Source organism: Ranitomeya imitator, chromosome 5, assembly GCF_032444005.1.
Source record: "Ranitomeya imitator isolate aRanImi1 chromosome 5, aRanImi1.pri, whole genome shotgun sequence".
Classification (NCBI taxonomy): domain Eukaryota; kingdom Metazoa; phylum Chordata; class Amphibia; order Anura; family Dendrobatidae; genus Ranitomeya; species Ranitomeya imitator.
In genome coordinates this window covers 397437109-397459416 of record NC_091286.1, presented here as the reverse complement: position 1 = coordinate 397459416, position 22308 = coordinate 397437109, and the positions used below count along the sequence as shown (strand labels likewise).

The following is a 22308-nucleotide window of genomic DNA, read 5'->3' as shown; positions in this document are numbered from 1 at the left end:
TAAAAAATTGGGGACTAAAAGATCATTTTTGTGGGCAAAAAATAGGATTTTTTATTTTCACGCCCGGGCGGTATAAACTTCTGTGAAGCACTTGGGGGATAAAAGTGCTCACCACACATCTAGATAAGTTCCTTAGGGGGTCTAGTTTCCAAAATGGGGTCACTTGTGGGGGTTTTCCACTGTTTAGGCACATCAGGGGCTCACCAAACGTGACGTGGCGTCCGATCTCAATTTCAGCTAATTTTAGCTTGAAAAAGTCTTTTGGCGCTCCTTCCCTTCTGAGCCCTGCCATGCGCCCAAACAGTGGTTCCCCCCCACATATGGGGTATTGTCTTACTCAGGACAAATTGGACTACAACTTTTATGGTCCAATTTCTTCAGTTACCCTTGTGAAAATAAAAAATTGGGGACTAAACGATCATGTTTGTGGAAAAAATACGTTTTTTTATTTTTACGCACGGGCGGTATAAACTTCTGTGAAGCACTTGGGGGATAAAAGTGCTCACCACACATCTAGATAAGTTCCTTAGGGGGTCTAGTTTCCAAAATGGGGTCACTTGTGGGGGGTTTCCACTGTTTAGGCACATCAGGGGCTCACCAAACGCGACATGGAGTCCGATCTCAATTCCAGCTAATTTTAGCTTGAAAAAGTCAAATGGCGCTCCTTCACTTCTGAGCCCTGCCATGCGCCCAAACAGTGGTTCCCCCCACATATGGGGTATCAGCGTACTCAGGACAAATTGGACAACAACTTTTGCAGTCCAATTTCTCCTGTTACCTTTGGGAAAATAAAAAAATTGTTGCTAAAAGATCGTTTTCATGACTAAAAAGTTACATTTTAATTTTTTCTTTCAACATTGCTTTAGCTCTCATGAAGCACCAGAAGGGTTAATAAACTTCTTGAATGTGGTTTTGATCAGCTTGAGGGGTGCAGTTTTTAGAATGGTGTCACTTTTGGGTATTTTTTGCTATATAGACCCCTAAATGTGACTTCAAATATGAGGTGGTCCCTAAAAAAATGGTTTTGTAAATTTTGTTGTAAAAATGAGAAATTGCTGGTCAACTTTTAACCCTTATAACTCCCTAACAAAAAAAAAAATTTGTTTCCAAAATTGTGCTGATGTAAAGTAGACATGTGGGAAATGTTAATTATTAAGTTTTTTGCGTGACATATCTCTGTGATTTAAGGGCATAAAAATTCAAAGTTGGAAAATTGCGAAATTTTCTACATTTTCGCCAAATTTCCATTTTTTTCACAAATAAACGCAGGTAATATCAAAGAAATTTTAGCACTATCATGAAGTACAATATGTCACGAGAAAACAATGTCAGAATCGCCAAGATCCGTTGAAGCGTTCCAGAGTTATAACCTCATAATGGGACAGTGGTCAGAATTGTAAAAATTGGCCCGGTCATTAACGTGCAAACCACCCCCGGGGCTTAAGGGGTTAAAACAAATTCAGCATCTTTATTGGTGTTTTATGACACATTTTTCTGCTGAAAGTCAAAAAGAAATGTGACTCTGAGTCACTTCTCACGGACATGCTATGAATCAGGATAGTCGAGTCATCCCAAGTCAAATGTCAGGAAGGTACGTAATAAACAGAAAGAGACAAAAAAATAGTTAGGTCACGGTCCGAGGTCAAAATACCAGAAGGATAGCAGATCAGAGCAAGGGGATTGAACAGACGGATGGCCAGAACAAGGTCAAAGATCAGGCAGCAATAGATCATGGAGCAAAATACGAGGAACAGAATAAGGGTATGTGTCCACGTGCAGTAAACGCTGCGTGTTTGACGCTGCATAGGGACGCAGCGTCAAACACGCAGCATCCAGATGTTACAGCATAGTGGAGGGGATTTAATGAAATCCCGTCTCCACTATGCGTGGTAACATGCACGCGGCGGCCCTGCGACTCCGGACATGCTGCGCGTCTTTTCAGATCGCAGCATGTCCCTATATCTTGCGGCAACGCTGCGTCGCCGCAAGATATAGCACAGGGCTCTATGGTGGGGAGCGATGATCCCGGATGTGTGCTATGAACACATCCGGCATCATCGTGTCCCAGAAAGGGGGCGGGGCTTACCGCAGAGCGGGTTTGCCGCTCCGACGATACCGCCGGCCATCCTGAGAGTGGACACATAACCTAAGGGTATGTGCACACGTCAGGATTTTTAGCGTTTTTTTTGCAGAATTTTGCCATAAAAACACTATAAATCCGGTTAAAAAACGCTAACATTATGCATCCTATCTTTTAGAATGCATTCCGCATTTTTTGTGCAGATGTTAGCGTTTTTTCCGCAAAAAAAACGCATACCGTAAAAAATCCGGACATGCTCTATCTTTTTCCGGATTTTTTGTGGATTTCCTATCAAAAAGGTCATTCCGGAAAAAAAAAAACGCTAAAAATCCGCAAAAAATGCGCAAATTCCGCGACAAATCCGCGCGAAAAAAGCACGCGGATTTCTGGCAGAATTCTCAGGATTTTGCCAGGAAAAAATCCTGACGTGTGCACATACCCTTACAAATCACACTGGCAGCTATTTGAGACTGCCAGCTCAGTTAAATAGCTGAGCAATTATGGAAATTTAGAGAACCTGACAATAGCTCATCAACACTCTGTCTCAGATTGGACGAGTGAGTTGTCAATCAAAATACAGACAGCTCAGCACGCCCCTGCAACTGAGTTGTCAATGACTGCACATACAGCTCAGCACTGAGTGGTGGAATTTTTACAAAAATATTAAACATATTAAAATATTGTTGTGAATTTTTCTAATTTTAGTTGAATTTTTTGTAGGATAAACTGTACAAGCAAATTAAATTTAGCATCCTGATTGTCAAAGGATTGCCATGACAGAGAGGAGCCAGAAGACCGTGCCGTCTGGTTTTTCCCACTCCTGCACTGACTAGAAGCACTTCACCTTCATATTAAATAGTGCAGGTTTTTTTTAGTAGTGCAGGGAGTTAAACTACTCACTTGAGAACTTCTGGAAGCTTACCTGTCTTAAGGCTCTCAGCTGTTCACTGTTGGCCACTCCCCTCTCCTATGTAAACTGGACTCTGGCAATCAGTAAATGACAGAGTTAGCTTCATTGCTGCATGGTTCAGGAGTTGGTGGTGTCTTGTTTGAGAAGGCTTTTAGTGGATTTATCTAACACTGTTGCTAGGTTTAGGTTGTGTGCAAATCCTCCCCTTCTCCTACTTTGGTTTTACCCATCCTTCACTCCCCGGTGTCTCCCTGTGTTGTTTGTTTATGCATTTTTGAATGATTGGCATTTTAATTTATCCCTGTTCATATTACCTTGTTAGTCTGGTTGGTGTGAAGCCATAAACTACTACTGCCCTCTTCCCTGGATGGGGGAGGGAACTGACTGAGGGCAGATTCAGTAGCTCAGCAAGGTACGTTGCCCTTGCATCGTCACCATTAGAAGTAATCCGGGGAACAGGAATAGCTAGGGCATCCCTAGTGTTAGGGACAGAGAAGGAGCCCCTGGCCTTGAGATACCTGACAACAGAATCGTGACACTGATTCTTGTTTCAAAAGGAAGCAGAAGGGGCATATTCATTTATATGGGGTGTGTCTTCATTTCTTTTTTATTCTGCATGTAGAACCTTTTTGTGTACTAAAAATAAACTACGAATGGAAAGTAAAGTCCTAAACGCAGAATCAGATAAACATAAAAGATAAATGAGCATGTGAACAAAGTGTAATAGTGTATTTTTTAAAAAATTGCAAATTGCTCTAGGTATGGTTTTGTTTTCCCAAAGACCTGCATAGGTCTTCTCTCACAGGCATTCACTATTTGATTCCATCTTAAAAAGAAATGTATGTGTTAAGGTATATTGTATTTTAGAGGCATTTTATAATTTCTGACATAACTGCAGGCGATGCTGCTAGGAATCATGGAATCATCTGATCTATGAACTACATTACTTAAAAAGGCACCGAGAAAAACCTCTGGCATGACGTGAGTGTCACGTTGGACTTAAAGTAAACCTGTCAGCAGGATTTTGCTAAGTAGTTTACAGGCATTGTCAGGTTGGCATTGTTACACTGATTAAAATAATACCTGGGGTGATGAAATCCATCTTGTAATTCTTGTGCAATCAGTGTTAGAATTTTTCAGTTAATAAGATGCCCGTGCTCCGGGGCGGGACTTATAGGCAGACTCTTGTCTTCCTGCTCTAGGCCAGAGAAACCAAGAAGAGACCTGCTCACAGGCACCCACTCACAGTATAGTGCAGCTCCCCCCACTCACAGTATAATGCAGCCCCCCACACATTATAATCAGTATAATGCAGCCCCTGTTACACACAGTATAATGCAGCCCCCCACTCACAGTATAGTGCAGCCCCCACACAAAGTATAATCAGTATAATTTAATCAACAAGAACGGAAAGGACAGCACTAGAGCGAATACGAAATCCGACAGGCAGGACTGATGGCGGACAAATGAAAATCAGGTATTCACGAATGCTTGCGGGCTGCGGTGCTCAGCATACTAAGAAAGAACAAATAGTCCAAAGTAGCCAAAGCAGAAAAATATGCGGCACTCACCCCAATCTGGCAGTGGAAATCATGAATTTTATTGGAGAAACTGAAAGAAAAACATCCATCAGGACATCAGGTACACAGGAGGGTGCGGTGTTGGAGTGTGTTCAGTTTCTCCAATAAAATTCACGATTTCCACTGCCAGATTGGGGTGAGTGCCGCATATTTTTCTGCTTTGGCTACTTTGGATAATCAGTATAATGCAGCCCCCCTTACACACAGTATAATGCAGCCCCCCACTCACAGTATAGTGCAGTTCCCCCCAAGACAGTATAGTGCTGCTCCCCCACACAGTATAATGCAGCCACCCACACACACAGTATAATGCAGCCCCCTTCCATGCACAGTATAATGTAACCCCCCTCCACACACAGTATAGTGCAGCTCCCTGCAACACACAGTATAGTGCAGCTCCCCAACACACAATGTAGTGTAGATCCCCCACACACAGTATAGTGCAGCTCCCCAACACACAGTATAGTTCAGCTCCCCAACACAGAGTACAGTGCACCTCCCCAATGCACAGTATAGTGCAGCTCTCCTAACACACAGTATAGTGCAGCTCCCCAACAAACAGTGTAGTGCAGCTCCCCCAACACACAGTACAGTGCATCTCTCCCCAACGCACAGTATAGTGCAGCTCTTCGGCAACACACAGTATAGTGCAGCTCCCCAACACACAGTATGATGCAGCCCCCACTCACGCTATAGTGCTTCTTCCCCCCACACACAGTACAGTGCATCTCCCCCAACACACAGTACAATGCAGCTCCCCCAACACACAGTGTAGTGCAGCTCCTCCCCAACACACAGTACAATGGAACTCCCCCTAAACACAGTACAGTGCAGCTCCCTCCCAACACACTGTATAATGCAGACATGAACACACACACAGTATAATGCAGCCCACCCATTCACACATACAGTAATGCATACACACTCACACAATACTCACCCCTCCTCCTTGTTCCTCCATGATGCTCAAGGCTTTGCTCCAGTCACCTCAACTTAACTGCTGGCACAGCATGACGCAAGATGAAGTGACATCATCATGCACCCTCTGAGTCACAAGCAGAGGGGGAGTGATGGGAGAGGGAGCGTCATCTGACGCTCTCTCCTTCATCACTGCTTTCAACTGTATCGGTGCCTATGATGCCAATAAGTTGAATGAGCGATGGGGGGGTCAGCGCTGGTCCCCTCTTATGGATCACAGGGGCTGCATGGGTGGAGGCCCCTGGAGGAGCAAGGGCACTAGGCAGCTACCTGGTCTGCCTGCCCATAATGCTGGCCCTGCATGAAAGGCTAAAGCAGTTATGGGGGTATTCACATGTACTAGGTTCCTCATTTTAAACATTTGAGCCTAACGTATGCAATGGGATTTATTTCCTACCTATACTTTAGAACTCACAGTTACCAGATATAGGCCAAAATGTGTTGTATTGCCTACATCTGGCCAGCATTCATCTGCATAGACTGCACTTTCCTAAACCGGGTAACAGTAAAAAATATATACCATGCAATATACTTTCTTTGTTTTGAGCACCTGTGGTGGACAGATACTAGGCGTCCATCCCCACTGTGGCCTCCTTAAGATATGTACCCGACAGAGGCCAAAAAGTGCATGAATTGCAAACTGAATTACACAAATTTCTGCAACAAACAAGTCAGATAATATAATGCTTATAGCTTATCATCTGTATAAGAGTATACATAATGTAATTGTTTGTCACATCCCTAGGTGCCTCAAGATGAATGGGGAGGGTATCCCTCCGGGAGTAAAGATGAGGAAATTCCATGTCGAAGAATGAGAAGTGGAAGCTATATAAAAGCCATGGAAGAAGACAGTGGAGACTCTGATACAAGTCCAAAAACATCTCCAAAAATGTCAGCAAGACCTGAACCTTTATTGAAATCAATAATGCAGCGATCACATGGAGAGATGCAGAAGTAAGTACCTGTAAACTAAAAAAGCCTGATTCTATCATGTTCAAATAACAATTCCATTTTGTTAAAGGGTACAGAAAGTCTCAAAACCAACTATCTGGCATTTGCCAGTCCGGGTATCGACTACAGTTTCTGATATCAGGTCATGGTCATTGAGTACATCAAACAAAGCAACATTTGATGTCATCTACTAGATAAAGGAAGCATAGTATAGGTACAGATCTGCTCCCCTGATACTGTCCCAGCGGCTCTGCGCCTCTCATGGTGGTCATTGATAGGCTGCTGTGTATGGACAGGGCTGCCACTAGAAATTTCGGGGCCCCATACTGGCAAAATTTTCGGGGCCCCCTTGAGACTCCGCCCAGGCTCCACCCCAGCCCCGCCTCTAGGCTCCACCCCTCGAACTGTCCACAGTCCCACTGCTCTCTCTTGGAAAAACTCCACTTCTCACCTATCACACATTGACAGTTCCCATCACCAGATCACACATATAGCCGGCAGCTTTTGTTTTGGCCAAAAGATTTTTTAAGCCGCCACCATAACACGGTAGACACTTTTGGTCGGGCCTTACTCTGCTGTAACCTATTAAATATTTGTTAAAATATGCAATACAATTCAGGTATATTTTTATTTATTTTTCAATTTTTAAAATGACCAATAATATCACATACAAGGAACAAATACCGCTACACCATGACCAGATGACATATTACCACCACAGTGATCGAATAATATCACATAAAAAGAACAAATACCGCTACACCATGACCAGATGACATATTACCACCACAGTGATCGAATAATATCACATACAAAGAACAAAAACCGCTACACCATGACCAGACCGCATATTACCACCACAGTGATCGAATAATATCACATACAAAGAACAAATACCGCTACACCATCACCAGACCGTATATTACCACCACAGTGATCGAATAATATCACATACAAAGAACAAATACCGCTACACCATGACCAGACCGCATATTACCACCACCGTGATCTAATAATATCACATACAAGGAACAAATACCGCAACACCATGTCCAGACCGCATATTACCACCACAGTGATCGAATAATATCACATACAAGGAACAAATACCGCAACACCATGTCCAGACCACATATTACCACCACATAGTGACTGAATACTACAATTCTGATCAGTAATTAAAAAAAAAGCACCATACTATCACCATAAGTGCCATTATACACAGGAAATCTGTACTTAGTATGCAGTGTCTGTGTACAGATAATACAGTGATCACTAGTGAAATTATACACAGGAGCTCTGTATACAGTGTATAGTGTCAGTGTATAGGTAACACACTGACTCACCAGTGACGTCTCTAGGGGAAGTCCTTCATCTTTCATCCAGCCCAGACCGCCATCACTTCATCCAGCCAGGACTCATCTCTGCAGGAAATAACAGTTATCTCGAGCTCTGCTTGTAGAATACATTACTTAATTTTTCCCAACTTCTACATTACACCACATGAAGAAAAAGAGGCGACATAGTGTCACTCTACACAGTAACAGGACCCCCCCCATTTAAAACCGTGTCTTTAAAAAATAAAATACATCACTGCAGTAATAATATCCCTAAATTAGCCCCTATGGTAATAATATTCCCCATCCTGGCCACCGTGTGTCTCATTCCTGGCGTCAGCCATATGTTCTCCCATCCTGCCCTCATGAGTATCCATTCTGTCCCATATGATCTCCCCATCCTGCCCCATATGATCGCCCCATGTGATCTCTCCATCCTGCCCCATCTGTCTCCATCGTATCCATCCTGCCCCATGATCCTGCACGATCTGTCTCCAATTCTGCCCCCAGTGTCTCCAATCATGCCCCATGTCTCCATTCTGCCCCCTATGTCTCCAACCATGCCCCCATGTCTGAAATCCTGCCACTTGTCTTCAGTCATGCCCCATGTCTCCATTCTGTCCCCTATGTCTCCAACCATGCCCCCATGTCCAGCATTCTGCCCCCAGGTCTCACAGTCTGCCCCTGTGTCCAGCATTCTGCCCCCACTGTGTCCAGCATTCTGCCCCCACTGTGTCCAGCATTCTGCCCCCACTGTGTCCAGTATTCTGCCCCCACTGTGTCCAGCATTCTGCCGCCCCTGTGTCCAGCATTCTACCCCCACTCTGTCCAGCATTCTGCCCCACTGTGTCCAGCATTCTGCCCCACTGTGTCCAGCATTCTGCCCCCACTGTGTCCAGCATTCTGCCCCCACTGTGTCCAGCATTCTGCCCCCGGGTCTCACAGTCTGCCCCTGTGTCCAGCATTCTGCCCCCACTCTGTCCAGCATTCTGCCCCACTGTGTCCAGCATTCTGCCCCACTGTGTCCAGCATTCTGCCGCCACTGTGTCCAGCATTCTGCCCCCACTGTGTCCAGCATTCTGCCCCCACTGTGTCCAGCATTCTGCCCCCGGGTCTCACAGTCTGCCCCTGTGTCCAGCATTCTGCCCCCACTGTGTCCAGCATTCTGCCCCCACTGTGTCCAGCATTCTGCCCCCACTGTGTCCAGCTTTCTGCCCCCACTGTGTCCAACATTCTGCCCCCACTGTGTCCAGCTTTACTGCCCCCACTGTGTCCAGCATTCTGCCCCATTCTGTCCAGCATTCTGCCCCCACTCTGTCCAGCATTCTGCCCCCACTGTGTCCAGCATTCTGCCCCCACTGTGTCCAGCATTCTGCCCCCACTGTGTCCAGCATTCTGCCCCCACTGTATCCAACATTCTGCCCCCACTGTGTCCAGCGTTCTGCCCCCACTGTGTCCAGCATTCTGCCCCACTGTGTCCAGCATTCTGCCCCCACTGTGTCCAGCTTTCTGCCCCACTGTGTCCAGCATTCTGCCCCCCTGTGTCCAGCGTTCTGTCCCCACTGTGTCCAGCGTTCTGCCCCCACTGTGTCCAGCGTTCTGCCCCCACTGTGTCCAGCGTTCTGCCCCCACTGTGTCCAGCCTTCTGCCCCCACTGTGTCCAGCATTCTGCCCCCATTCTGTCCAGCGTTCTGCCCCCACTCTGTCCAGCATTCTGCCCCCACTGTGTCCAGCATTTTGCCCCCACTGTGTCCAGCGTTCTGCCCCCACTGTGTCCAGCGTTCTGCCCCCACTGTGTCCAGCTTTACTGCCCCCACTGTGTCCAGCATTCTGCCCCCACTGTGTCCAGCATTCTGCCCCCACTGTGTCCAGCGTTCTGCCCCCACTGTGTCCAGCGTTCTGCCCCCACTGTGTCCAGCTTTACTGCCCCCACTGTGTCCAGCATTCTGCCCCCACTGTGTCCAGCATTCTGCCCCCACTGTGTCCAGCATTCTGCCCCCACTGTGTCCAGCATTCTGCCCACTGTATCCAACATTCTGCCCCCACTGTGTCTAGCTTTCTGCCCCCACTGTGTCCAGCATTCTGCCCCCACTGTGTCCAGCTTTCTGCCCCACTGTGTCCAGCGTTCTGCCCCCTGTGCCCAGCGTTCTGTCCCCACTGTGTCCAGCGTTCTGCCCCCACTGTGTCCAGCGTTCTGCCCCCACTGTGTCCAGCGTTCTGCCCCCACTGTGTCCAGCGTTCTGCCCCCATTCTGTCCAGCATTCTGCCCCCACTCTGTCCAGCATTCTGCCCCCACTCTGTCCAGCATTCTGCCCCCACTGTGTCCAGCGTTCTGCCCCCACTGTGTCCAGCGTTCTGCCCCCACTGTGTCCAGCTTTACTGCCCCCACTGTGTCCAGCATTCTGCCCCATTCTGTCCAGCATTCTTCCCCCACTCTGTCCAGCATTCTGCCCCCACTGTGTCCAGCATTCTGCCCCCACTGTATCCAACATTCTGCCCCCACTGTGTCCAGCTTTCTGCCCCCACTGTGTCCAGCATTCTGCCCCACTGTGTCCAGCATTCTGCCCCCACTGTGTCCAGCTTTCTGCCCCACTGTGTCCAGCATTCTGTCCCCACTGTGTCCAGCGTTCTGTCCCCACTGTGTCCAGCGTTCTGCCCCCACTGTGTCCAGCGTTCTGCCCCCACTGTGTCCAGCATTCTGCCCCCACTGTGTCCAGCGTTCTGCCCCCACTGTGTCCAGCGTTCTGCCCCCACTCTGTCCAGCATTCTGCCCCCACTGTGTCCAGCATTCTGCCCCCACTGTGTCCAGCGTTCTGCCCCCACTGTGTCCAGCGTTCTGCCCCCACTGTGTCCAGCTTTACTGCCCCCACTGTGTCCAGCATTCTGCCCCATTCTGTCCAGCATTCTGCCCCCACTCTGTCCAGCATTCTGCCCCCACTGTGTCCAGCATTCTGCCCCCACTGTGTCCAGCTTTACTGCCCCCACTGTGTCCAGCATTCTGCCCCATTCTGTCCAGCATTCTGCCCCCACTCTGTCCAGCATTCTGCCCCCACTGTATCCAACATTCTGCCCCCACTGTGTCCAGCTTTCTGCCCCCACTGTGTCCAGCATTCTGCCCCACTGTGTCCAGCATTCTGCCCCCACTGTGTCCAGCATTCTGCCCCCACTGTGTCCAGCATTCTGTCCCCACTGTGTCCAGCGTTCTGTCCCCACTGTGTCCTGCGTTCTGCCCCCACTGTGTCCAGCGTTCTGCCCCCACTGTGTCCAGCGTTCTGCCCCCACTGTGTCCAGCATTCTGCCCCCACTGTGTCCAGCGTTCTGCCCCCACTGTGTCCAGCTTTACTGCCCCCACTGTGTCCAGCATTCTGCCCCCACTGTGTCCAGCATTCTGCCCCCACTGTGTCCAGCGTTCTGCCCCCACTGTGTCCAGCGTTCTGCCCCCACTGTGTCCAGCTTTACTGCCCCCACTGTGTCCAGCATTCTGCCCCAACTGTGTCCAGCATTTTCCCCCACTGTGTCCAGCATTCTGCCCCCACTGTGTCCAGCATTCTGCCCCACTGTATCCAACATTCTGCCCCCACTGTGTCCAGCTTTCTGCCCCCACTGTGTCCAGCATTCTGCCCCCACTGTGTCCAGCTTTCTGCCCCACTGTGTCCAGCGTTCTGCCCCCCTGTGCCCAGCGTTCTGTCCCCACTGTGTCCAACGTTCTGCCCCCACTGTGTCCAGCGTTCTGCCCCCACTGTGTCCAGCGTTCTGCCCCCACTGTGTCCAGCGTTCTGCCCCCACTGTGTCCAGCGTTCTGCCCCCATTCTGTCCAGCATTCTGCCCCCACTCTGTCCAGCATTCTGCCCCCACTGTGTCCAGCATTCTGCCCCCACTGTGTCCAGCGTTCTGCCCCCACTGTGTCCAGCGTTCTGCCCCCACTGTGTCCAGCTTTACTGCCCCCACTGTGTCCAGCATTCTGCCCCATTCTGTCCAGCATTCTTCCCCCACTCTGTCCAGCATTCTGCCCCCACTGTGTCCAGCATTCTGCCCCCACTGTATCCAACATTCTGCCCCCACTGTGTCCAGCTTTCTGCCCCCACTGTGTCCAGCATTCTGCCCCACTGTGTCCAGCATTCTGCCCCCACTGTGTCCAGCTTTCTGCCCCACTGTGTCCAGCATTCTGTCTCCACTGTGTCCAGCGTTCTGTCCCCACTGTGTCCAGCGTTCTGCCCCCACTGTGTCCAGCGTTCTGCCCCCACTGTGTCCAGCGTTCTGCCCCCACTGTGTCCAGCGTTCTGCCCCCACTGTGTCCAACATTCTGCCCCCACTCTGTCCAGCATTCTGCCCCCACTGTGTCCAGCATTCTGCCCCCACTGTGTCCAGCGTTCTGCCCCCACTGTGTCCAGCGTTCTGCCCCCACTGTGTCCAGCTTTACTGCCCCACTGTGTCCAGCATTCTGCCCCATTCTGTCCAGCATTCTGCCCCCACTCTGTCCAGCATTCTGCCCCCACTGTGTCCAGCATTCTGCCCCCACTGTGTCCAGCTTTACTGCCCCCACTGTGTCCAGCATTCTGCCCCATTCTGTCCAGCATTCTGCCCCCACTCTGTCCAGCATTCTGCCCCCACTGTATCCAACATTCTGCCCCCACTGTGTCCAGCTTTCTGCCCCCACTGTGTCCAGCATTCTGCCCCACTGTGTCCAGCATTCTGCCCCCACTGTGTCCAGCATTCTGCCCCCACTGTGTCCAGCATTCTGTCCCCACTGTGTCCAGCGTTCTGTCCCCCCTGTGTCCAGCGTTCTGCCCCCACTGTGTCCAGCATTCTGCCCCCACTGTGTCCAGCGTTCTGCCCCCACTGTGTCCAGCGTTCTGCCCCCACTGTGTCCAGCGTTCTGCCCCCACTGTGTCCAGCGTTCTGCCCCCACTGTGTCCAGCGTTCTGCCCCCACTGTGTCCAGCGTTCTGCCCCCACTGTGTCCAGCGTTCTGCCCCCACTGTGTCCAGCGTTCTGCCCCCACTGTGTCCAGCGTTCTGCCCCCACTGTGTCCAGCGTTCTGCCCCCACTGTGTCCAGCGTTCTGCCCCCACTGTGTCCAGCGTTCTGCCCCCACTGTGTCCAACATTCTGCCCCCACTCTGTCCAGCATTCTGCCCCCACTGTGTCCAGCATTCTGCCCCCACTGTGTCCAGCGTTCTGCCCCCACTGTGTCCAGCGTTCTGCCCCCACTGTGTCCAGCTTTACTGCCCCACTGTGTCCAGCATTCTGCCCCATTCTGTCCAGCATTCTGCCCCCACTCTGTCCAGCATTCTGCCCCCACTGTGTCCAGCATTCTGCCCCCACTGTGTCCAGCTTTACTGCCCCCACTGTGTCCAGCATTCTGCCCCATTCTGTCCAGCATTCTGCCCCCACTCTGTCCAGCATTCTGCCCCCACTGTATCCAACATTCTGCCCCCACTGTGTCCAGCTTTCTGCCCCCACTGTGTCCAGCATTCTGCCCCACTGTGTCCAGCATTCTGCCCCCACTGTGTCCAGCATTCTGCCCCCACTGTGTCCAGCATTCTGTCCCCACTGTGTCCAGCGTTCTGTCCCCCCTGTGTCCAGCGTTCTGCCCCCACTGTGTCCAGCATTCTGCCCCCACTGTGTCCAGCGTTCTGCCCCCACTGTGTCCAGCGTTCTGCCCCCACTGTGTCCAGCGTTCTGCCCCCACTGTGTCCAGCGTTCTGCCCCCACTGTGTCCAGCGTTCTGCCCCCACTGTGTCCAGCGTTCTGCCCCCACTGTGTCCAGCGTTCTGCCCCCACTGTGTCCAGCGTTCTGCCCCCACTGTGTCCAGCGTTCTGCCCCCACTGTGTCCAGCGTTCTGCCCCCACTGTGTCCAGCGTTCTGCCCCCACTGTGTCCAACAGGACTGGAGTGACAGTTCTTTATGACTAAGAGCACAGAGCTGCACAACTGCCAGACAGGGGGGAGGAGGAGAGACCTGAGTTAGCGCCGGCACATGCAGCCACCCGAAGCCTCTTCTCACTGGCTGCAGTCTCCTCACTTCTCCTGCTCTCTGCCTCAGCCCGCCCGACGACAACACACGCCACACTCCAGAATGAGGAAGTGTTCAGTGTGTAACGTGACGTCAGGACCATGATGCACCAGGGCCCGCAAATTAAAGGTACAGTGCCCATTTCTCTCTGCCGGATACATTAACAATGCTGTAGGTGTAACTTTAAATCACCACAGTGTTGTTATGTATCTGGTCTGCGGCAGCTTTAAACAAAATATCCCAGGGGCCCGATGAGCATTAGCAAAGAGAGGGGGGCCCGCCCAGACCGGGCTGCCAGCGTGTGCGGGCCCCCCTTTTTGCTTCAGCTCATCCGGCCCCATACTGTAGTGATGGCTGTAATGCCCTGATGGCGGCCCTGTGTATGGACAGCTGTCGATAATGGTATCAGGGGAAGTGCTTGGATCCTCTTGCTCATGGATACATCAGACTTATGGATTATGGATTATGGTGGGACTGGAGTTTGCTAAGATGGTCTTTCATATTCCAGTCTTAACCAGAAACCCATTGGAGTAGGTTGCATCACATTTGCCAAGAAGGGGACACTGCCTATACATTTAATGCAACCTGACCTGTTTACCGCAGCAATGAACACATGGTGCCCCCTATCTAAGGCTACTTTCACACTAGCGTCATTCGACGCACGTCACAATGCGTCGTTTTGAAGAAAAAACGCATCCTGCAAAGTTGCCTGCAGGATGCGTTTTCTCTCCATAGACTTTCATTAGCGACGCATTGTGACGGATTGCCACACGTTGCATCCATCGTGCGATGGATGCAACGTGTTTTTGCAGTTCGTCGGGACAAAAAAACGTTGCTTGCAACGTTTTTTTGTCCGTCGGGTCCGCTTTTTCCAACCGCGCATGCGCGGCCGGAACTCCGCTCCCTCCTCCCCGGACTTACAATGGGGCAGCGGATGCATTGTAAAACTGCATCCGCTGCCCCCGTTGTGATTTTACTTCACAGCATGCGTCGGTACGTCGGCCCGACGCACTGCGACGGGCCCGTACCGACGCTAGTGTGAAAGTAGCCTAAGAGTGATGTAGATAGTCACGCAAAGCAATGACTGCTGTATACAATTGTCAACCAGACTCCCATAATGTCCATGTCTCTCATTTGGAAAATCCTTTACGAGTTAACCCTAGACAAAAGTAAATAAGGCACATGTTTTGATGTTAAGAAAAAAGTTACCGTAATTGGGAACATTACTTTTAATTAAGAAGCTTAAACTGATATTAACAAGAGTTCTGTAGTACAGAGGTTACTAATGTGTAGAGAATGTTTTTTATTAAATCATCCTAGACAGAAGAAGAAAGGAAAGGCATTAAAACTGTGTGATTGGAATTTAATTGTAACCCAATGCTGTTTATCATTAGTAAACACATCAACCTTACAATGCACTAAATGCATTAACTTAGTGATTGTGTTCAGGAAAAAACACACGTGACCAGAATGAAGTGTGATTCGTTTAGACGGTCTGAAATTGAATAATGTCCAGACTGTACCAAGATTGGTAAAGCTTATGAATAAAAATAAGATGCTCCAAAGTGGCCTTCATGTCTTAAAGGGAATTTGTCACCAGATTTTTGCTACCTCAAATGAGAGCAGCATAATGTAGGAAAGAGACCCTGATTCCAACGATGTGTCACTTTTTTTGCTGGGTTCAGCAGATGTGACACAGTCAGAGTTCTTTGATGTAGCATGTAGCAGAGCTCAGAAAGCTAACCCCGCCCACAACGCAGCGCTCTATGTACAATGTCTATAGACAGTGAGCTGCTTAGTAGAGGAGAAGGTGTAATCGGACGAGGGCTCATGTGCTTCTGTAGTCCAGCAGTGATTATCTCCTAGTGATAAAACCTTCATTGTAAGAAAACAGTAGCACACAGCCAAAAAAGTGGCACATTGCTGAATTCAGTGTTTTAACCCCTACCTCTTACTGTTCTAAAATTATATGGAAAAACCCTGCGGACAGATTCCCTTTAATAATTTTGCTACATCTTAGCCTGTCCATATACAATAAGCAAATTGAAATCCATTATATGTGGAGCATCATATGGGGCCCATTATACATGGAGCATTATATGGGGCCTATTCTGTATGGATCATTATATGGGGCCTATTCTGTATCAAGCATTATATGGGATTCATTATACTGTATGGAGCAATATATGGGGCTCATTATACTGCATGGGGCCATCCTATACTGTATGGAACATTGCATGGGACCCATTATGTATGGAGCATTACTGTATATGGGGCTCAGTATTCTTTACGGAGCATTATATGGGCCCATTATACTGTATCGAGCATTATATGAGGCTCATTATACTGTTTGGAGTTTTATATGGGGCTCATTATTCTTTATTGAGCAATATATAGAATGTAAGTCTGCAAGGACAGGGTCCTCTCCCCTCTGTACCAGTCTGTCACTGTAAACTTGTTTACAGTAAACGATATCTATAACTCTGTATGTAACCCCTTTCTCATGTACAGCACCATGGAATTAATGGTGCTATATTAATAAATAATAATAATATATGTGGCTCATTCTGTATGGAGCAATATATGGGGCTTATTATATGGTATGGAGAAATATATGGGGCCTATTATATTGTATGAAACATTATATTGGATCCAGTATTCTGTATGGAGCAATATATGAGGCTCATTATTCTGTTTTGAGCGCTATGTGGTGCCCGCAATACTGTATTTAGGACTATACTGTCTGGTTTCTGAGCTATTCTTTGGCATTGTACTATACTTATATTTCTCTGCCGTATCTGTGCATCATGAATCGTGGTATGTGTTCAAGGGGCCCACTGAGACTCTTTCGCCTGGAGCCCACGAAAACCTGGAGCCTGCCCTGGGTATAACCAAAGTAGGAGAAGGAAAGGGAATTATCACACTTACTAAACCAAGCAACAGTCACAGATAAACCCACCAAATTACCACTCATATAACCACCAACACCTATCCTCCCAGCCAGGCAGCAAACACTAGCTCTGACAATGTGTATCAGTCAGGACCCAGATTATATAGGGGATAGGAGTGGCTAACCATGCTCAGCTGAGAACCCTAGCTTTCAGAGCTCCCAACATGACCGATTAACCCCTGTACTGCCAAAAGACATTTACACAGTTTAAAAAGAAGGTGAAGTGCTTCTTTTCAGCACAGAAGAAGGAGCAATCAGACACTACGATCTTCTGGTTCTTCTCTGTTGTGGTTACCCTGTGACATATTGGCAATTTTCAAACTTTTAATTTTTATGTCCTAAAATCAGAGTTATGTCACACAAAATAGTAAATAAATAACGTTTCTAACATGTCTACTTTACATCAGCACAATTGAAATTTTTTGGGGTTAGGCAGTTACAAGGGTTAAAAGTTGACCAGCAATTTCTAATTTTTCCAGCAAAATTTACAAAATCATGTTTTTAGGAACCACATCCATTTGAAGTGACTTTGAGGGGCCTATTGACAGAAAATACTCAAAAGTACTGACATTCTAAAAAGTGCACCCCTCAAGGTGTTGAAAACAACATTCAAGAAGTTTATTAACCCTTCACGGGTTTCACAGGAATTCATGAAATATGGAAGGAAAAAATGAATGTTTAACATTTTTCACAAAAAATGTATTTTAGACCCACATTTTTTATTTTTGCAAGGGTAAGAAGAAAAAATGGACCCCAAAATGTGTTGAACAATTTCTCCTGAGTACGACAATACCCCATATGTGGAGGAAAACTACTGTTTTGGCACACAGCAGAGCTTGGAAGGGAAGGAGCGCCATTTTACTTTTTTGAATGTTAAATTTGCTGGAATAATTAGCGGATGTCATGTCGTGTTTGGAGAGTCCCTTATGTACTTAAACAGGGAAACCTCCCACAAGTGACACGATTTTAGAAACTAGACCCATCAGGGAACTTATCTAGATGTTTAGTGAGCACCTTAAACCCCCAGTTGCTTTATAGAAGTTTATAACATTGAGCCTTGAAAAGTGAAACAAATCACATTTTTCACATAAAAATGATTTTAGCAGCACATTTTGCATTTTCACAAAGTTAAAGGAGAAATTGCACCACATGACTTGTTGTGCAATTTCTCCTGATTATGCCGATACCCCATATATGGGTGAAAACTAATGTTTTGGTGCACTGCAGGGCTCAGAAGGGAAAGAGCGCTATTTGACTTTTTGAATGCAAAATTTGCTGGAATCATTATAGGATGCTATGTCACATTTGGATAACCCCTGGGGTGCCTAAAGTGTGGAAATCCCCCACAAGTGAGCCCATTTTAGATATTAAACCCCTGAAGGACCTTATCTAGATGTGTGGTGAGTACCTTGGTGCATAAAAAAAGTTTATAATATTGAGCGATGAAGATAGAAAAAATCACATTTTCCCCACAAAAATGTTAGCACCAATTTTTTTATTTTCACTATGATATCAGGAGAAAATGTACCCAAGAACTTTCTCATGATTATACAGAAACCCCATATGTGGGGGAAACTATTGTTTGGGTGCATGGCAGGGCTCCAAAAGAATGGAGTGACATTTTGGAAGGCAGATTTTGATGGAATGTTCTGCGGGTGTCATGTCGCATTTGGAGAGCCCCTGATATGCCTAGAGATGACCCTCCCACAAGTGGCTTCATTTTGGAAACTAGACCCCTCAAAGAATTTATTTAGATGTGTGGTGAGCACCTTTAACCTTCAGGTGCTACACAGAAGTTGTTAACGTTGAGCCATGAAAATAACAAAATCACATTTTTTTCCCACAAAAATGTTCTTTTTGCCCCCCAATTTTTTTTTTATTTTCACAATGTTACCAGGGGTAAATGGACCCCAAACTGTGTTATACAAATTCTCCTGAGTACACTAATACCAATACCACATATGTGAAAACATGATCAAGACCGATTTTTATGATCCCCTGCCATGTGATCACCGTTATTCCCGAGAAAAAAAAGTCTGATTTAAAATTAATTTCTCTCTCCTCTGATATGATCCAGCATGTCAGAGAAGAGAGAAATGAGGTCCCACGAGCAGCCACGGCACGTAATCCAACCCTCTGTCCCTCCTGTTCCCTCCCCCGGCCCGCGTCATCTTCCTGGACAAAATAGTCATGTGCCCGCCAAGACCTGCTGGCCAGTACCCAGCAACAATAGCAAATTTTTCCAATTACCGTAGTTCCTTTTGATCACTGTACTGTGATAGACCCTATCACTGTGGTCCAAAGAAAGACAAAGTAAACCACATCCCCTTTTGTAGTCGCCTTCGTTAGATAAAAATAGTAAAGTTAAAAAAATTAGACTTGAGGTTAGGGTTTGGGTTAGGGTTGTGTTAGAGTTAGAATTGGGGTTTTTTCAAATGTAAAAATAAAAATGATGACGATCTGACGGCTAGTGTTGAGCGCAAGTGTTCACTACTTGAGTTTGCATCGGGTGCTCATGCATGCACTGAGTATCATGGTTCACCAAACTTTTTTCTGGGTGTCTAATAGCTGTGAAACATGTGGGATGGGGACTCGAGCATGTCACTCGAGCACCCACAATATTCGGTGCATACATGAGCACCTGATGCAAACTGGAGTATCGAGCACTTGTGTTCAATATTTATGAAGACATATTCAACATGACAACCTAATGTTATCAAATTATTTGTCCTAAATGTGGGTTCAAAATGCTCAGTATACCCTTGGATAAAATCCTTGAGGGGGTTTCCACTATTTAGGCACATCAGGGGTTCTCCAAATGTAAAATGGTGTCCGATCTCAACTCCAGCCAATTTTGCGTTCAAAACGTCAAATGGCGCTCCTTCCCTTCCAATCCCTGCCGTGCATGCAAACAGTAGATTTTCCCCACATAAGGGGTATCAGCGTACTCAGGAGAAATTGCACAACAAATTGTACTGTCAATTCTCTCTTGATAGCCTTGTGAAAATAAAAAAGTTTAGGTTTAAATTAAGTTTTTTGTGAAAAAAAGTTACCATAAATGTTAATTTTTTACTTCCACATTGCTTCAGTTCCTGTAAAGCATCTGAAGGGTTAATAAACTTCTCGAACTTCTTGAATGTGGTTTTGAGTATCTTGAGGAGTGCAGTTTTTAGAATGGTGTCACTTTTGGGTATTTTCTGTCATATAGGCCCCTCAAAATCACTTCAAAAATGATGTCCCTAAAAAAAATGGTTTTGCAAACTTTGTGGGGAAAAATGAGAAATCGCTGGTCAACTTTTAACCCTTCTAACTTCCTAACAAAAATTATGTTTCAAAAATTTTGCTGATGTAAAGTAGACATGTGGGGAATGTTATTTATTAACTATTTTGTGTAAGTGTAAGTCTCTGATTTAAGGGCATAAAACTTAAAAGTTTGAAAATTGCAAAATTTTTCAAATTTTCGCCAAATTTTCATTGTTTACATATAAGTTTAAGATATATTGCAGAAATGTTACCACTATCATGAAGTACAATATGTCATGAAAAAAACAGTCTCAGAATCAGCGGGATCTGTTGAAGCGTTGTAGAGTTATTACCATATAAAGTGGTAAAAGGGAGCTACACCATGATTGCATTGAAATAACACACAGCTGCAAACACACCCATCAGGGTTGTCTATTAGTGATGAGCGAGTGTACTCGTTGCTCGGGTGACCTCCGAGTATTTATGACTGATCGGAGATTTAGTTTTCATCGCCTCAGCTGAATGATTTACAGCTACTACCCAGCCTGAGTACATGTGGGGGTTGCCTGATTGCTAGGGAATCCCCACATGTAATCAAGCAGGCTAGTAGCTGTAAATCATTCAAGTGCCACAATGAAAACTTAATCTCAGAGCAGTCATAAATACTTGGAGGTCACTCGAGCAATGAGTACACTCGCTCATCACTAATGTCTATCAATCATTGTGCCGGGCAGTGATTAGAGTTGCTCTCACTGTATAGCAGGGGTCCCCAACTCCAGTCCTCAAGGCCCACCAACATGTCATGTTTTCAGGATTTCCTTAGTCTTGCCCAGGTAATAATTGCATCACCTGTGCAATGCAAAGGAAATCCTGAAAACATGACCTGTTAGGGTACGTTCAGACTAGCGTTGTGCTAGTGTGCGTCTGCACCGCGTCGGGCGACGCAGCGGCGACGCACGCGTCATGCGCCCCTATGTTTAACATGGGGGACGCATGCGTTTTTGCTTGTTGCGTTTTGCGACAAATGCGTCTTTTTTGCCGCAAGCGTCGGACCAAGAAAACGCAACAAGTTGCATTTTTCTTGCATCCGATTTTCGGCAAAAAACGACGCACGCGTCGCAAAACGCAGCGTTTTTGCGTGCGCTTTGCCGCGTTTTTCGGTGCATTGTGCGTCGCGTCGCCGACGCAGCGGCGCACAACGCTAGTCTGAACGTAGCCTTGGTGGGCCTTGAGGACTGGAGTTGGGGACCCCTGCTGTATAGTGAGAAATGACTGCAACAGCTCCCTGTACTGCCCTGATGACTGGAAGAAAGTGGCGGCAGTGAGAAAAAAAACCTTATTTTCTTCATTTTTCTAGTCTTCCAGTAATCCAGCTACAAAGGGATTACACACCATTTACCTGCAGATTATCCCTATACCTACAAGTAAATAGGGTTTCTAGAGGTGACAGGTTCCCATAAAGTTGTAATGTTGTCCAGTCAGAACAATGTGTAGCTACCGCCAATGTGAAACAGAACAAACAAATCCATATAAGTTGCATTTAATGTATACTGAAAATGCATACCCTTGTATATAGGAAACCTTATACATAGAAAAATGTGGTACTAATCTAGAATAGGGGGTTCCTACATTCCAAATATACTCATCAGCCAAGCGAATACATGTGAAAAACCACCAAAAACGTATTCCAAGTTAGCCATCTTCCATACTGAGCCGTTGTTATAATCTCGGGTTGTACAGATACGCTTTTGTCCCAGTATCTTTACTCCAGTTAATTTTTTTATAAGTGTGGTATATGGTGCGCTTTACTATACTATTATAAAGAAAGGTCATACCCGGCATAAATAAAGTCAAACATATGTGTAGATGTGCTCTCTGGCCCTTACTGTATATGGCTCTGTAGAGCAGTACATTAAACAGTTTTTTGTATGACTTCATGTGTACATGCCTGGCCAATACAAGATCATAATGTGAGTAGAAAGGTGGGCTTACATTGTACGACATCGGCATTAAACAGCCTCCGATCAACTACAGGCAAACCAATGGGCATTCATTTAATAGTTTATTTAGACAGGCTGACTGCTTTTTCTATAAACACATAGCGATCAGTAATAGGTTGATCTATGTGCATAGGCTAACGTTGTTCTCAACAGCACATTACTGTTTACACAGGACGATGTGCTGCCAAGAGTGACCATTTTTAAGCAAGCTTAAAAAATTTACAACTCAACAAACCCTGTTAGTTTGTTGACTGATTGTCAGCCTG

At 46.9% G+C, this 22308-nt stretch overlaps 1 protein-coding gene across 2 annotated transcripts in view; it reads left to right on the top strand.

Moving 5' to 3' along the window:
• DLGAP2 (DLG associated protein 2) overlaps window positions 1-22308 on the top strand; it is a 927399-nt gene that overhangs the window by 664415 nt on the left and 240676 nt on the right. For both annotated transcript variants that reach the window (XM_069726918.1, XM_069726917.1), the window contains exon 5: window positions 6294-6502. In XM_069726918.1, coding sequence (XP_069583019.1) covers window positions 6294-6502 — 209 coding nt within the window. The remainder of the gene's footprint in view (window positions 1-6293; window positions 6503-22308) is intronic.